This window comes from Etheostoma spectabile, chromosome 4 (assembly GCF_008692095.1).
Source record: "Etheostoma spectabile isolate EspeVRDwgs_2016 chromosome 4, UIUC_Espe_1.0, whole genome shotgun sequence".
Lineage (NCBI taxonomy): Eukaryota > Metazoa > Chordata > Actinopteri > Perciformes > Percidae > Etheostoma > Etheostoma spectabile.
Genome location: NC_045736.1, coordinates 3,048,343 through 3,065,943, shown reverse-complemented (window position 1 = coordinate 3,065,943; position 17,601 = coordinate 3,048,343). Strand labels below are relative to the sequence as shown.

Sequence of the window (17,601 nt, the reverse complement as noted above, 5' to 3'; positions counted from 1 at the left end):
GAGATGAAGTGCACATGGAACATAAACTGAAAGGTCATTTACAGAGCTTTGCTAAAGCTTAACAATAAATAAAAGCAATAGAGTTATGTATTTAAGTTAATGGTTCTATATATGACATAGAAAATTTCTGTATCATATGTAGAACCATTAACTTGATAAAAAAATAGTTATAAATACTGTATATATAATGAATATAAAATGTTTGAAAATTGTAACACCATTAAGCCCCATGGTTGGGAATTAAATCAAACATGATCACCCTGGCAATACATGGGGGTTAAGATCAAGTTGACCTGAAATACATGGCATATTTCTTTTTATTTATGCATTCCCTCTTAAAAACAAAATTGTAATATTGTGCTTGCAACTGAATTCAGCTCATGTATTAATTACGTAAATTAAAAACCATAGGCAACATGCCAACAAAAGCAAGGGAAATATAAATTATTATTTATATACTTATTACACCTGCAATCATGGCCAGCCTTTGTGACACAAAAAGCTGAACTTCCATATCCCAAAAGTCTCTGAATTCAAAGGTGGGTATCTTTAACCTATCAGAGATTTGATCAGCCAAGAGGTTGAGTTTAATAACCCCCGGGAGCGTCAGTTGATTGTAGTTCATGATGGACACTGTGATAGCATACTTGTGTTTTTCTGAAGTTAAGAAGAGAAACATTGCTGGTGGGAGAGATACCAGCAAGGGCAGACAGTACACTGTGAATCCATCTCCCTTAGCATTTCCAACCTTAGCTTTGTTGTGTAAAAGGAATTCAAAAGGGCACCTGTAGGTTCCTCCTAAACAACACTCACTATATTTAAACTTATACTTTGGCCTCTAAGATGTATTTCTTACACTTGTGGGTTAAAAAGTAAAAGCCTTTATATTCTCGCTCACATTTTACCGTCATGCTATTTACCATTTTTTTAAAAAGCATGTTGGAACTACACATTTCATGGTCTTCAAACATGAGTACAAGAGCGGGATGCAGTTATTTATCACTTGCCATGTGCGAGTCCAGAGTCTTTCTGACCGTATCACAAAGCTGCAATAAAACGCTAACTTGCACAATTGTGTAACAATGCAATAAGAATGAAACATGATTGCTTTAAAAGAGCTCGGCTATCCATTGAGGACATCAGTCTGTCCATTTCAAGCCACAATGAACTACCCAATGTGGGTTGCTTCCTTGTGTGTTTTTTGTCTGTATGTTTGCCGGAGCAGTGAGCTGAATGGAAAGGAGGACTTCATGCTTATTGCGGGGCCTCTGACAAAGCAGCTGGTGAGAAGCTCAGGAAGTGCAGTGAATGATGCATTTGACTGCAGTCATCCCATGCCTCCAGGCTCTAGACAGTACTTTAAGTATCTCCAGGACAGAGGGCTGACCAGCTTCAAAGTGCCGCTCTCATGGGCTCAACTCCTGCCTACAGGCCTCCCCAGCCAACCGCAGCAGGCTGTGGTTACCTGTTACCAGACCCTGCTTAAACAGCTGCTGGAGGTGGGCCTTCAGCCTCTGGTTATCCTTCATGGATCCACAGTGCCAGACACTCTGAGATCAAGGTATGGAGGCTGGGAGAGCCAGGAGCTGGGAAAGATGTTTCAGCAGTATGCAGAGTTTGCCTTCCAGGAGTTTGGAGAGCTGGTGCACTCATGGGTGACCCTGAGTGACTTAGATGATGTTTGGCATGACGGGCAGCCTTTAGGTGCTCCCGGTCCTTTGCAAAATGTCCTCCAGCTCAACAAGAACATTTACCAGCTCTACCATCAACGGTTTCCTGACAAAGGTAACTAAGACTCACAAAAGAGGGAGGAGATGAATAAATATAAACGATTGATTGATTTAACTTCTTTTTGCAGGCAATTATTTCTTGTCACCCTTAATTCTGAACCCTTATGTCTCCATTACTACATTGACTTATATATGGCATTTTCAATGTGTCTTGAGAAGTAACTTTATGACCAACTTATAATCTCTATTTTCTGAAACCCTTCCCCCTATAATTTATGACACAGATAACTTGTGGAGATTACCATGCTTATCTCTATAAACAATTCAGGTGAGATTATTAAATAACGCCAAGCATTCATGCCAATGTAAAGCTGGGCTCAATTGGCTTTTTCTTCTTGCAGATTTGTCGTAGTAGGAAAAGCACAGGTGTTACCAATAACCATAAAGATGGCTCGCTTCTAGTCACTTGTTTCACTGTTCACGGTCAATGTAGTCCCGCTTTGCCAGAGTGTGACAGCGAGCCAGCACACACAATACCAGGAGCCTGAAACTGAGCAGCTAAATGAATTTCAATCATCGTTAATTTAATAATTTAAATTGTGCTTTGTCACAAACTTTGTTTGGCTTTACATTTACAGTTACATTGTGCTAAGAGTGTCTTTATGCACATTCACAGGGAGACGTTTGTCAATCGGGTTGAGAGCCAACGACGTTGAAATTCTTCCCCAGATCAAAGATTCAACTACAGTAAGCTGCTGCTTCTTCTGGTCTCTCATGAATATTTATCTTTCAAATGTCTTTTTTTCTTTATATCATTTATATATTATTAAATGTAGGTGCTACTGCTTTTAGGCTCTGAATGAAAACTATGTGAAAAACAGTAAATCAACATGAATAGAAATAGTCATTTTCAATGTTATATTTAAGGGAGACTTTGCCATTATATTTGTGGATGTTATAATTCCACCTGTAATAATAACAATAATAAATAAATATATATATATATATATATATATATATATATATATATGTTGTATTAAGCAATACACTTAAATATACAACTTGGTACTTCATTTAAAGCACATCTCCCTGCAAACAAGAAGTGTATGGACAACGAACTCTAGAATAGTTGTCCACGCAGTTCTGATTGTTGTTGCGTGTATGAAGGGCTCGTACTGCACCACAGGTTTTGCAGTTCTTTTTCGACCTCTTGGTAGCTAACAAGCATCCTCCTTGTGCAGATCTAGAAGTGATGGTCTCATCTTCGCAAGGTCCCGGTGGTGCCTTATTTTCTACTTGATTCAGCCTTCTACAAAGTGTATTGTCAGCTGTTCAAAATGTTACATATCTCTCCTTATCTTAACTCTTTGACAACAAGTGTTCAAAGGTTATGCGTCAGCAACTTGTGCCTGTGTCTTTACTCTGACTCACATCCTTCTCAAAACAACAAAACCTTTGGCTAACATTAGTATGTTGTGAATCAATGTCGCCACCATGGCTATAAAACTTAAACAAGCACTTTGTATTTCATTAAAAGACATGAGTACATACTATGCTGTATTTTTTATTTTGAACAGATGGACTTCTTGTCAGTGCACATTGAATATAATTGTGCCTCTGCAACAAACTTTGCAAAGGAGCTGAGCATCTTACAGGTACAGTAAACATTCAAGGGTGTTTCTTTTCATGTTGCAGTTCATATTTTGTATCTACGGAAGAGGATAAGGGCCACTGGTGAAAAATGTATGTGAATTCTGACTTTTTTCTCAGAATTCTGACTTTTTTTCTCAGAATTCTGAGATTAAAGTCAGAATTCTGACTTTATTCTCAGAATTCAGCCACATGTATGTTTTGTTGTAGATGTCCAGCGGGGACTTGCCTATCCTGATATACAAGATGACTGTTCATGGTTGTCAATACAATGAGTACCAGCTTCTTGGCAATTTCGTCCAAGGTAAATTTCATGAAACAACAGTGTCTCTCTCAAAATTACACTACTTATTTACTAATAAACTACTATCACTTTTGGGCTTTGTGAAACAATCTAAAATATTACAACAGGAACAATACACATGAAATTAGAAAAAAGTCAGCATTCAAGTGGTCATTCTTATTAAATTCATAAATGTGCATTTGGTTCTTCTACTGTTGAGTATTACTTATTATTATTATTATCATTGAAACTCTAATGAATTGTTCATGAAGTTGAAAATTTATTGGATATTTTCAACATAATCCTCTGTGTTTTACTGGCAAGACATATCAATCTAGCCTGTTGTAAATTTCAATATCATGAACTTTTACAGTACAACAATCATGGCAGTGTTAGTAGAAGTGTTATCATATGGCAGTGATCAGTGTAAATTGTTTTCTTTATGGTTCAGTAAAGTTTTGCAAGGAAAATCCCATCCATGGCACAGCTGGACCTGCTTTCTAATTTTAAGTTAATGCATACAACACAACGTAATGTGTTTAGCAGGCAATACATGTTGTTTGATCAGTCGTTTCCACTTGACTGTGGCAAGAATATTCTAAATGTTGATTGATTAGACAAAGACTGTAGGGTTTAAAGCCCCTAATTTATTAAGTGTTTGTTGCAAATTAATTAAGGATGTATCTACCATTAACTGATGCTGATGCTAGCAGCATGGCTCTCTAGGGATGGCCATGTCAGTCAGTGCACCAATTTGGTTAAAACTGAAATAACTCAACAACTATTGCTTGGATTGACAATAAATTGTGTATAAAACTTCACAGTGCCCAGAGGACGGGTCTACTGACAATGGTGATTCTCTACCGTCATTGTGCGGTTTACACTTGGGGTTTGAGTGAAACTATTGGATGGATTGAAATGATATTTGGTACAGATTTGCATGTCCCCCTCCGGATACATTGCTATAACTTTGGTTTTAACTTTTCAGCTAGTGCTATTTTAAGATCAAAATCAATGTTTACTTCCCTTCTTACTTACTTTATTTGAAATACTTTGGTTTATGACCAAATACCTGTCAAACTAATGACATTCCTATGAGCCTCAGCTGTTTAATGCTAATTAGCAGATGCTAGCACGCTAAATTAAGATGGAGATCATGGTCAGTAATGCTAAAACGCTGTGGAAATCCTAACTGTCTGTTTCCTTCTGCTGTGCATTGGTAAGACATGTACAAGTTATATATACTTACATGTAAGTGGCAACTTCATTTGCCATGTATGATTTTGGGGAAGGCACACATTAAGCTCCTAAGACTATGGAGTTGAGCATGCCAGTTTTTTGTTTGAAAATGGTCAGTATACCTGCTAAGCATCATGTTAAGTACAGCCTAACAGAGCTGCTAGCATTGCTGCAGGCTCTTTTTAATATATATCAAAAAGGAATGTGACTTTTTACTTCTAAATATGCCATTTATTTTGATCATAGAACTGTCAGTAACTCTGTCTTTTACTCATCACAGCCTTATTAAACAATAAGGACTTGAATATTGTGGGATGTGACATAATGGATATGTTGGGTATGCTGGAAGTGGAGGACTACCCAACCAGGTAACTTTTATCTTGGTGAAATGTACAGTTTAATATGGCCGTAATGACGGTTTGTTACTTGTATGTTTACATTGTTTCATGTCCCTCTATTTTCCAATAGTCATGACATTTCACACTACAATGAAATTAAAACATTTAGAAACGGTTATCAGACTGTGTGGAATAAGTTTGGGGCCCAGTCCACAACAGAACGAGATCTTTTCCTCAATGGATCGTTCCCTTCTGGCTTCCAATGGGCCACCTCTAGCGAATCCTTCAAGGTTGAGGGAGGCTGGGTAGAAGATGGTAAGGGAGAGACCATTTGGGACCGTTTTGGTCATGACGGCCAAGCCTTTGAAAATCAAACAGCTGATCTAGCTTGTGACAGTTATCACAAGGTGGATTACGATGTCTACCTCCTGCGAGGCCTTCATGTCAACACCTACCAGTTTTCGATCTCCTGGGCCCGTATTTTCCCCTCAGGACACCGGGGCAGCCAATCAGAGAAAGGGACGCACTACTATGACAAGCTGATCAATGCTCTCATTGAGTCTGAAATACAACCTGTTGTCACTCTCTACCACTTGGATCTACCCCAGGCACTCCAGGACTATGGTGGATGGACCAACGTTTCCATTGTTGAAGCCTTCAAGGACTACGCAGACTTCTGCTTCTCCAGGTTTGGAGACAGGGTCAAGACCTGGAACACATTCAGTAGCCCCTGGGTGGTGAGCCATGCTGGGTATGGCATTGGTGACCATCCCCCTGGATTAAAAGACTATGTGGTTGCCTCGTATCAGGTGAGAGCAATATTAATATGAAATACATGTTAATGCACAGCAGTTCTACATTTACTAATGTAATTATTTATTTTTTCTTTGCAGGTCACTCACAATATGCTCAAGTCCCATGCTGAGGCCTTTCACGTCTACAATGACAAGTACAGGACGACACAAGGAGGGAAGGTAGGCATTGCATTGAACTCTGACTGGGCTGAGCCCATGGACCCTTCCAGACCTGAAGACGTAGCAGCTGCAGATCGCTACCTGCAGTTCATGCTAGGCTGGTTTGCACATCCCATTTTTGTAAATGGAGATTATCCAGCAACACTCAAGACTCAGATTGAACAGAAAAGAAATGAGTGTCCCCTCTCTGAGCCTGTAAGACTTCCAGTTTTCACTACTGAAGAGAGCCAGAGGATAAGTGGAACAGCTGACTTTTTGGGGTTAAACCACTTTACCTCCCGGTTGGTCAACAACAGTGTTGGTGGCTGCACCCCTGGTCCTCAGGGAGTAGGCGACTTCCAGGCACATGTGGACCCATCATGGTCATCTACAGCTTCTGACTGGATCTATTCTGCACCTTGGGGACTTAGAAGGCTTCTAAACTACATTTCCACTGAATACTTGAATGTTACCAAAGTGCCCATCCACATTACTGGGAATGGTATGCCAACTGAGTACAGTGGAGACACTCTCAATGACACCAATAGGATAGAGTACATGAACAGTTACATCAATGAGGCCCTAAAAGGTCAGTGTACAGAATTTCTCTGAAGAAAACCACCTCTCACATAATTTTGAATTATTTTCAATGTTAATGTGCTGTTGTGTCTGTCCCTTTTGTAGCAATTACCTTAGATGGAGTGGATGTGCAGCAATTCACAGTGCAGTCACTCATGGATGGATTTGAAGGAAAACAAGGCTACAGCCAAAGATTTGGTCTTCACCGTGTAAATTTTGAAGATGCTGACAGACCAAGAACCCCAAAACAATCGGCATATTTCTACTCTGAGGTCATCAAGCGAAACGGATTTGGGTCACTAAAAGGGGATGTTTTTAAAGGGGCAGGGATACAACTTACACGCCAGCCAACTGCTTTACCACCCTCAGAGGTTCCGTCTAAATCAAAGGTTGTCTGGGAGAAATTCTCACAACAGTCTAACTTCCAGAGAAAGCTGTACCACTACGGCACTTTCGCACAAGGCTTCAGTTGGGGAGTATCATCTTCTGCTTACCAGATCGAAGGTGGCTGGAATGCTGATGGGAAGGGGCCTAGCATCTGGGATACATTCACCCAAAAACCTGGCAGTGTTCTTGCTAATGGAGATGTGGCCAGTGACAGCTACCACAGACTGGATGAAGACTTCTACATGCTGCGAGCTCTGAGGGTAAAGTCGTACAGATTCTCTTTGTCCTGGTCCAGGATCTTTCCTGATGGTCGGCGCACCTCCCTGAACCAGAAAGGTGTTGACTACTACAATAGAATAATTGATGGCCTCTTAGAATACAACATCACTCCCATGGTGACAATCTACCACTGGGACCTTCCTCAAGCTTTACAAGACCTCGGTGGCTGGGACAATGTAGAGATGATTAATATATTTAACGACTTTTGTGACTTCTGCTTTGCCACCTTTGGAAACAGAGTGAAATTTTGGATGACCTTCAACCAGCCTCACACAATTGCTTGGTCAGGATATGGACTTGGACAGTTCCCACCAAATGTTAAGAATCCAGGAATTGCACCATACAGAGTTGCACACAACCTTATAAAAGCACACGCCAAGGCTTACCACACATACGATGATAAGTATCGCAAATCCCAAGGCGGTCTAGTATCTATTGCCCTCAATGCTGATTGGATTGAACCTAAAGATGTTCATGTTCCACGTGAAGTGGTGGCTGCTGACCGCGCTCTGCAGTTCCAACTGGGCTGGTTTGCACACCCCATTTTCAAGAATGGTGACTATCCTGATGCAATGAAGTGGCAAGTTGGAAACAAAAGTGAACTCCAGGGTCTTACAGTGACAAGACTGCCTTCCTTCACTGAAGAAGAAAAGACCTTCATCAAAGGAACTGCTGATGTGTTTTGTGTAAATCATTACACTACAAAGAAAGTAAGTCATGCTACATTGAGGCTTGCACCTCAATCTTATGAATATGACCGGGACTTGTCAGAAGCTGAGGAAGGTGATTCGCCGACTACTGCCATCAGTAACCAGAGAGCTGTAGCATGGGGCTTGAGAAGACTCCTCAACTGGATCAAAGAGGAGTATGGAGATCCAGATATTTACATAACGGAGAATGGAGTTGCGACAGACTCAAAGACAACTTGGGATGACTCTGCCAGAGTATTTTATTACAAAACCTACGTTGATGAGGCTCTGAAAGGTGCACTGGCATACATACATTTGCTAATTTAAATATTATTATTGTCATGTTTTGATTTTTAGTCTTGGTCATTTATTTGTGTGTGTACGTTTTATTAACAGCCTATGAGCTTGATGGTGTGAAGGTGAAAGGATACATAGCAACGTCTTTGATGGATTCTTTTGAGTGGCTCAATGGGTACAAAGTTGGATTTGGGCTGCACCATGTGGACTTCACTAACCCAAACCGGCCAAGAACACCCAAGTACTCAGCTCATTTTTACTACCAAGTCATAAAGGACAATGGTTTCCCTATACCTGATGATGAGAAGCAACTTTATGGACATTTCCGCAAAGACTTTATATGGAGTACTGCAACGGCATCATACCAGGTAACTGTTTTGATGAAGCCCCTTCCTTAATGCTGGATTGGAAAATTGCACATACATTCCTTACTCTGTTGTTTTCTATTTAAATCTCTGTTTTAAATTTACTCTTTCCAGATTGAAGGGGGGTGGAGAGCAGATGGAAAAGGACTTAGCATCTGGGACAAGTTTGCTCACACTCCTCTCCGAGTGTACAATGATGACAATGGTGACATAGCCTGCGACAGTTACAATAAAGTAGAAGAGGATGTTGCTATATTGAAGCAACTTAAGGTGACCCATTACCGTTTCTCTATATCCTGGCCGAGGGTGCTTCCTGATGGCACCACCAAGCACATCAATGAGGCTGGACTCAACTACTACCACAGATTGGTGGACGCATTGCTCATAGCAAACATCCAACCCCATGTATGTGTAATTCTTACCAGCATCACAAACAATTATTTGAAATGGCGAGTTGCTTAATTTGCTAAACCGTAACAGATTTTCCCTTTGTCAGATCACTCTCTACCACTGGGACCTTCCACAAGCTCTGCAGGATGTTGGTGGCTGGGAGAATGAGACTATTGTTGTCAAATTCAGGGATTATGCTGACCTCATCTTTAGCCGTCTTGGCCACAAAGTGAAATTTTGGATCACTATTAATGAGCCATACAATGTAGCCAATATAGGCCATGGCTATGGAGCAGCTGCCCCAGGTTTGTTTTTACATAATGCATTTCATCTCACACTCCTACAGGGTAAAAGAAGAATGTTATCAAAACAGTAGTGCATGGTAATGGAGTGACACATGGAGTGAGAAAACAGCATTCATTCTGTACAACAATCCTTAATTTGACCTTTGTAAACCACAATGACAAAAAGCATATAACTAAACAAACCACCAAATAAGTCTGTTACTCCTTGTGTGTGCCCAGGGATCAGTTTCCGACCAGGCACTCTGCCCTACATTGTGGGTCACAACCTACTTAAAGCTCACGCTGAGGCCTGGCATCTCTACAATGACACGTACCGGGCCAAACAGAAAGGAATTATCTCTATCACCATCAACTCTGACTGGTCAGAACCCAGAAATCCCTATAAGCAGGAGGACATTGATGCTGCAAGACGTGTGGTGCAGGTACAACAAAAACAAAAACAGAGATACTTTTACACAACTTATTGATTGCTGACTCTTCTTTTGTACACACATTTTATAATATATACATCTCTAATAGCTGTTGTGTGTCTCCTTGCTCAGTTCTACATTGGCTGGTTTGCCCACCCCGTTTTTAATGGGGACTACAGCAACATGATGAAGACAATCATTCGAGAGCGAAGCTTAGCTGCAGGGCTTTCTAAATCTCGGTATTATAAAAACTCACATTTAAGTTTGAAAAGAAAAATATTGTTTTGCATTTATCAGGCAAATTGAATTAGTTTTATTCAACCTCTCCAGGCTGCCTGAGTTCACTCCTGAGGAGATTAAGAGGATTAAGGGTACCTATGATTATTTTGGGTTCAACCATTACACCACTGTCTTGGCATTCCCTGTGAACTATGGAAACCTTCAGCACTATGATGCTGACAGGTAAGCAAGTCATACATGATCCCAAAGTGATGCGCTGAAGATGTAGTATCTTAATTTTTGTGAGAGAAAAAAATTAAAGTCACTGATTGTGTCTTCTTAGGGGTGCAGGAACAATAGCTGATCGTACCTGGCTGGATTCAGGCTCATCCTGGCTGAAGGTCTCTCCATTTGGATTCCGAAGGATATTAAATTTCATTAAGAAAGAGTATGGAAATCCACGTATTATCATCACAGAAAATGGCATTTCAGAGCGGGGACCTATTGACCTTAATGATATTCATAGGAGCCACTACTTTGAAAAATACATCAACCAGGTGCTGAAAGGTATCAAACCACAACTTCCATTGTATATTTCTAATATAGATAATTGACAATATCTCATGAAAGTATCTCTAAGTAGTGGATGCTGTTTGGTCAATGGTAATCCTTCCGTTTGACCAAATAATGTTCATGTTTAAAGCAAACTACTGAATTTCTAGTATATAAAACAATAATTTTGCATTCCTAAAGATGTTCATTTTCTCCTCCCAGCATACTTGCTAGATAACGTGGATATCGGTGGTTACACAGCTTGGTCACTGATGGACAACCTAGAGTGGGCCACTGGCTTTTCGGAGAGATTTGGCCTTTTCTACGTTAATCACTCAAACCCTAAACTGCCTCGAGTTGCCAAGACTTCTGTCACCCTCTACTCCACCATCATCAACTGCAACGGATTCCCCGACCCCGCCACGGGACCCCATGAGTGCTTGAACTCTGTGGCTGAACGTAAGTTGATGTACTCATAAACTGACAATTGGAACTAAGATCTGCACTCAGTGGATTCCAAACCCTTTCACAATTTAGACCACCCCCAAATTGATAAGATTGTGAAGACTGTTTTATCACAGAAAGTGTATGACAGCCATTACCAAAACAGTCATACATTCTGTCATTGTGGTGCTTAAGTATAGAATTATAGGAAAAATAATTTATACCCCGTCAAGGACCCATGGGAGTCCCCGGACATATTCACATCTTGTGATATACTGACCCAGCTACTTCTAAGCCCATAGGAGTTACTGAAGTAGGCCTAATTTTGTTAAGACCTAAAGGAACAGTGCAACATTTTAGAGTTAGATGAGAGAATACCACTTACATAGCTGTCTGTTAAAGTGACGGTTCGGAGTAATTTTACCCTAGGGTCCTTTGCACTACGACCTGGAGCCAAACAACCCCCCAGAAGCTTTTTTCAACTGAGTCGAACAACGGGCGAGTTAGCATTATCAGCTGGTTAGCTTATTGCAGGCACTATTGAAACCAAGTGTGTATCTTGTAAATTACACCACTAAGAATGCCTGAAATAATACCAAACTTCTACGACCTACTTCTACTACTATTTTTAAAAGTAAGTGCTGTAGTACAACTAGCAGGAGACAAGTTATAATTAAGGTAAGTTTGGAGACACTAAGCTATATAATGATTAAATTAATTTTAAAAAATTAATAAATATGGTTTTCTTTTCAATGTTTTTTGTAGACGTCCCTAAATACTCGTCTTACTGTCGCGAGCGCTAGCAGAAGCCAGCAGGCAAGTGTTATTTAAATAAACTCCCGGTGTACTTGCAAACTTCCCAGTCCATAATTTTATGAGTACATAACCTACTTTGTACTACTGAAGATGTTTGGTATCATTTTGGGCTTCATTAGTGGGGTAATTTATGAGATACACGCTTGGTTCCAATAATTACATTTTTAGTAATTTTAATTTGTTTATTAATCCCCAGCGGGGAAATTAGAATTTACGCGCTGTGTACACACTTTGTTAGTAATCACACACAGGCCTGAAATACGCACACATGCTCAGCACCTATACATGCACTAATGGAGAGATGTCAGAGTGAGTGGGCTGCCAGCTGAACCAGCACCCTGAGCGGTTGGGGGGGTACAGTGCCTTGCTCAAGAGCACCTGGCAGTGCTCAGGAGGCAAGTAGCATACCACCAGCCACCAATCCACACTCTGTACTTTTTGGTCCATACGGGGACTTGAACCAGTGACCCTCTGGTTCCCAACCCAACTCCCTACGGACTGAGCTACTGCCACCATTGGCACCTGAACTAAGCTAATCAGCTGATAAAGCTAACTCGCTCATTGTTCAACCAGGTGAAAGAAGCTTTTGGGGGGTTGTTTGGCTCAAGGTCATGGTGCAAAGGACCCTAGGGTAAAATCACTCCGAACCATCACTTTATCAAGCTGGAGCCGGTACAGAGTTAGCTAAGCTTAGCTAAAAGACTGAAAGCAAGCTTAAACAGCTAGCCTGGCTTTGTCCAAAAGTAACCATAACCTTTAAAGCTCACTAATTACAATGTTGTATCTTTTTGGTCTGTACAAAATCCTAGACTATTTCTTAGTCAAGAGTCTTGTTGTCATCTTCTTAAAGAAAATCTATAATGTGTTAATCCCTGAGCTTTAGAGGTGCTGGAAGGTGGATTTTGTCCCCTTTGGACAGAGCCAGGCTAGCTGCTTCCTCGGGCTCTCAGTCTAAACTAAAGCCAACCGTCTGCTGTCTGTAGCTGCGTGTTAAACAGACAGACATGGGTGTGCTATTGATCTTCATCTAACTCTTAGCAAGAAAGAAAATAACCATTTCCCACACCGATTTTGTGAACTAGGTTTTCTGTTCCCACATTTACAATGTGTGTAACAAATAAGGTTTAGATTTACAGTTCCTACTACTAATTAGACAACCTTTGTGTCTGTCCTACAGCAACGAGCGCACCGATCACACCCCCTCCCAACACCGTGAGCTTCCTGGGTATGAAGCTCTCTACCAGTGATGCCCAGATCGGACTTACCACCACATTTGCTCTACTGACCGTTGCAGCGTTGGGAGCTATTTGTTTATCTTTTTTCCTTTATAAGGCAAAGAAAACAAACCATTTTAACTTTAGAAGAAGATATTGATGGAATGTGGAAGTGGAGTGGAAATTCTAATTGAAAATATCAAGGGTTGTAATGGAAGTGTAACTGTATACTGTCTGAGCTGCGTATTCCTATAAACACCATTTAATGAAACTTCCTTCATGATAATAAAGTTAAGCAGTTAAGACAAATGTCTTATATTTTTCATTCATCCAATAACATCAATATGTTACTGCTGATCTCAAGTCTGTTTATGAGTAGAAAATGATACAATTTGCTCATGATGCACGTTATTTAATTTACTGCTAAAATTGAGCAGCTGTAACGGTGAACCGCATTGAATCCAACCAGATCTGCCCTTCGTTTATGGTAGCACTCCGTCCTGTCTTTAAAAAGTTAAACACAAGTAAGTCATTAATGAAGTAAAAATACCAACTATGATCTGGTTACAGCAGCTGGTCCACACACAAACCAGTGAGATAGTCTTCCACTTTGATTAAGCTGAATATGAAACTTAATGCAACCACATGCTTACCTTCAATGATACAACAGAAAACATTTTGTTATGGGCCTACAACTTTAACACCAATATCAGAAATAATAGCACCTTTTCACCATCCATGCACACAGACTTAATACCTGTCTATGACAGATGTTTTCAGATAGTTCTTAAACTATTTGAGCAGAGGTGCTGAGAAGTGGTGTTAGATAGCGTATCTTATAGACGTTTGTACAAACCCAATCTGTTGCACCATACATGACACACTGGAGAATGACTTGTAGAAAATTGGTTCTGTTACTCATTGCCATGTATGTTGTACTCCTATGTTTGGAATAATTCAACATTTTGTTGACTGATAGGGGGCTGTAGCTCTGTTATTAGTTTAGCTGTGGTTTAAGGTGTTTCCTGGAACAAAATGGTCTCCTAACCCTTATTGCTGTGTTCTCCAAAGCTGCAGGTCCAACTGCACCAGGAGTTTAACATTCCCACTGTAGAGATTAAAACTGCCACTAGGGGTACCTGTAGTTTAATTTTTAACATCCTGCTACCCTCACTGCCTGCTACACACAGAGATTTAAAACTTAAAATCTTTAACCACCCTAAAAAAGAAAAAAAATGTTAAGTTATATTGTTTCATCATATTTACAGAACTTTGACATATGCTTCAGATTGTTTGATGCCAGAAATATGATCATCTGAGAAGTCATAAAACAAATGTCTTGTAAAACTAATTCCCACTGAAGTTCTATGTAAAATATTACATTTGACAAATTGATACTGCAAATGGATTGTGTTTTTGTAGGAGTAACCTTTTTCTGCTGATTTCAAAGTGTAGCTTTTGAATAATTAGTGTTAATGGTGGCTGAGTTGCAAAATCTGAGACCTTAATTTTTCCCGGATAAAATACCTAAAATGAACAAAGTATTATGTCCTATTTTCTAAATCCCTAACCATTACAACTGAACCTATGCTTAGCATGTAGGTTGAATTTATAGTCATAATAAAAACAGACTCAAACCCTTGACAAAGTGTTTTGTTGAAAAAATTTATTTTAAAAACTAACCACAAAGAACTATCAATACAAAAAGTATAAAAAGTACAAAAAGCATTGTTCCAAAATAACTTGAGATGACAATATTTGAGTTTGACACTGATTGGCACTGTGGGCATGATTCGGCACTGTGGGCATGACTCAGCATACAAAAGATGGCATCTCGGAGCACGTTCAAGGCATTGAAATGATTATGTTTCTTTTAACAACCCTCATTAAGTTTCTAGAACAGCAATAATCTCTCTGACATGGAACACAAACAGTATTTTCCCTTATTTAACCAAATTATACAATTAAATCCAGGTTTGTACGGAAAGGAAAAAATTGCTGGTCAGAGATACGTAAATATTAAGTTGCAGGTTATTACTTTTTTTTAATAACTGAACAGTTGAACTTAAAGATTGCAAGTACATGCACAAGCTTCAGGGAACTAAGACAGCAGACTGAGTGTTGTGTTAAAATAAAATCATGTCTGCCACGTTGACAGTAGCCTCTTCTTAATACAATACAAAAATAAAGAACCATATCAAATACATGTTTAAACAACACAAGACAATATCAAAAGTTACACATTTTTCAAGCATTACCCAGGTTTGTTTTATTCCTTTGGACAGAGGCACCCCAAGTGTGTTCCAGTTACCATCGCAGCACCAGGCTCGGGAATGTTGACTGGTGCAGTGCCAACATTGTCAAAAAACTATTTATAAAATACTAAAAAAAGTGACACACTTGAGAGAAACCTTTGTATGAAAATTAACAAAAATATCTTCATCAGCATGACGACAACTCCAGTACCGTTTTTTAAGGAGTGGTGGCTTGTCCATTAACCTTTGTTTTGCATCTCACCCACTCAGATTCACTTCCTCACCAAGTAAACTTTTTTTTTTTTTTTTTTAACGGTATAAACATGTTCTTTGCACTACAACTGGCTTGGTCATACCTTTACAAAATGCCATTACAACTAGTTTAGATCTAAGGCCAACTTGAGATGCATTCACTGTGAACTTCCAAAAAGGAGGACAAACTCCCGTAATAATAATTAAAAAAAAAAAAGATATATAAAAAAACATTACAGTTATTAGTTGCCCTGAGGGAGAAGTACATGATAACCTTAACCGTTCTTGCTGCATGACGGTAGTTTGTAAGCACTTTGGATCTTCAGACAGGCGTCTCAAGTATTGCTGGTTGAGACGACCGCTCTCCTCTTTGTCCCACCACAACTGGCCGTAACACAGGGAGGCTTGGGCTGACTTCATCCACCTCAAGCAAGGTACACACACACAGAGAGACAGAGACAGAGAGAGACAGAGACAGAGAGACAGAGAGAGAGAGAGAGAGAGAGAGAGAGAGAGAGAGAGAGAGAGAGAGAGAGATTCCCTTGTGTCCTCTCACTGATCCTGATGTCACTGATGTAAATTTTAGTCTTGTGTCAGGTGGTCTTATGAGAACCTACGCACGAAGACCTGTGAACAGAGAGATGGCATCAGTAAAGCATTTCATATTGATCGATCCAACATTTAAAAAAAACATTATACAATTAAAAAAAAATACTTATAAAGGGGATGAATAGGTTGGAGACCTCACCTTTCTCACATGTACTGCTCTGCTTCTCCTGGGCAAAGTTTAATCTATTCTGCTCCACTGCGGTTCCGTTGGACTCTGGGCTGCTGCTGCGCGACGGGCTGCTCTCCTCATTTTGGTAAGCCAGGTCCAGGTGCTGCTGAGCCAGTTTCAGGTGTCTTCGCAGCCTCTCCAGCTCCCGCGATGAAGCCTCGTCGCCAAACGACTCGCGGCCCGAGTCTCCCAGGTTGTCCCTGAAGCCCATTTTCCCCGACGGGTCCTTCTTCAGAGCCGTGTGGTAGCCTGGAGGTGCAGATGGCTGGCGGCTGATGGAGGACCTCTGGCTGGACAGAGCTGGGTGACGGGGGGTGGGAGGCTTAGGCCGCGGTGTGCAAAAGCAGTCCCGAATACCACTGAAGCCGAGGTGAAGGATCTCCAACATGGTGAAGAGCAGACACAGGGCGCTGACGGCATACATAATGAGCAGGAAGATGGTTTTCTCTGTGGGGCGTGAGACGAAGCAATCCACCGTGTGCGGGCAAGGGGAGCGCGTGCACACGTACGACGGGACCACCTCCAGCCCATAAAGGATGTACTGTCCAAACAGGAATGAGGCCTCAAAGATGGCCCGTGACAGCAGCTGAAACACGTAGACCTTCATCAGGCCGTCGCGCTTGATGCGACGGCGTCCGTCGTGCTTTTTGCTGGGCTTCTCCGTGACTTCCTTTTCCTTTTCTGGCTCAATCTCTTCCAGGATCATGGGGTCCTCCTCCCCATTATCCTCCGCTTCCTCATAGTCCCGGTTGGCACCGCGGCTCACTATCGGCATCCTCTTCCTGCCCCGCGGCCGGTAGTCATCGTCCTCCATGCGGGCAATCTTATGCATGGCAAAGCCCAGGTACATGATGGTGGGGGTGGTGATCATAATCACCTGAAACACCCAGAAGCGAATGTGTGACAGCGGTGCAAACGCATCGTAGCACACGTTCTCGCAACCGGGTTGCTGTGTGTTACACACAAACTTACTCTGCTCATCATAGTAGATTGACTCGCCCCCGACAGCAGTCAGCACGATGCGAAAGACGATGAGGAGGGTGAGCCAGATTTTGCCCACGAAGGTTGAGTGGTTGGAAATCTCATCCAACAGACGTGTAAGGAAACTCCAGCTCATTTTGCCACTGCAGCCGAAGGGAAGCTCTCTAACCTGTGTAGAAAAGGAGGGGGGGGGGGG

General features: G+C 41.0%; 2 protein-coding genes and 1 long non-coding RNA gene across 4 annotated transcripts in view; 1 reads left to right on the top strand and 2 right to left on the bottom strand.

Annotated features, from left to right (window-relative positions):
* Positions 1-1,124: 1,124 nt before the first annotated feature.
* Positions 1,125-13,345, top strand: LOC116687473 (lactase-phlorizin hydrolase). The gene is made up of 17 exons (XM_032512913.1): positions 1,125-1,785; positions 2,407-2,477; positions 3,308-3,385; positions 3,591-3,684; positions 5,183-5,270; positions 5,371-6,049; positions 6,134-6,782; positions 6,878-8,422; positions 8,524-8,792; positions 8,904-9,194; positions 9,286-9,484; positions 9,704-9,906; positions 10,027-10,133; positions 10,225-10,356; positions 10,457-10,680; positions 10,888-11,124; positions 13,103-13,345. The coding sequence occupies exons 1-17, from the start codon at positions 1,164-1,166 to the stop codon at positions 13,297-13,299; spliced, it is 5,685 nt and encodes a 1,894-aa protein (XP_032368804.1). The 5' UTR covers positions 1,125-1,163; the 3' UTR covers positions 13,300-13,345.
* Positions 12,444-17,601, bottom strand: part of LOC116687525 (uncharacterized) — an 8,707-nt gene continuing 3,549 nt past the window's right edge. The window contains exons 2-3 of the long non-coding RNA XR_004331575.1: positions 14,308-14,312; positions 12,444-12,578 (exon numbers count right to left, since the gene is read on the bottom strand). This is a non-coding gene — a long non-coding RNA (uncharacterized LOC116687525). The remainder of the gene's footprint in view (positions 12,579-14,307; positions 14,313-17,601) is intronic.
* The window catches only part of gjc4b (gap junction protein gamma 4b), a 10,446-nt gene continuing 7,637 nt past the window's right edge, over positions 14,793-17,601 (bottom strand). The window contains exons 2-4 of one of the 2 annotated variants that reach the window (XR_004331552.1): positions 16,395-17,574; positions 16,200-16,273; positions 14,793-16,101 (exon numbers count right to left, since the gene is read on the bottom strand). Coding sequence is in view for 1 of the 2 variants with exons in the window: in XM_032512957.1 (XP_032368848.1) it covers positions 16,260-16,273; positions 16,395-17,541 (1,161 nt within the window). In the remaining variant the exon portion in view is untranslated. Of the gene's footprint in view, positions 16,274-16,394; positions 17,575-17,601 lie in introns of both variants that reach the window. The other variant, XM_032512957.1, reaches the window with a different exon arrangement.

Excerpts from the sequence above, each read along its gene's own strand:
- LOC116687473 (XM_032512913.1), top strand. The coding sequence starts at position 1,164 with ATGAACTACCCAATGTGGGTTGCTTCCTTGTGTGTTTTTTGTCTGTAT. Across the intron at positions 3,685-5,182 it reads TCTTGGCAATTTCGTCCAAG|CCTTATTAAACAATAAGGAC; the intron begins GTAAATTTCATG and ends TACTCATCACAG. Across the intron at positions 6,050-6,133 it reads ATGTGGTTGCCTCGTATCAG|GTCACTCACAATATGCTCAA; the intron begins GTGAGAGCAATA and ends TTTTCTTTGCAG.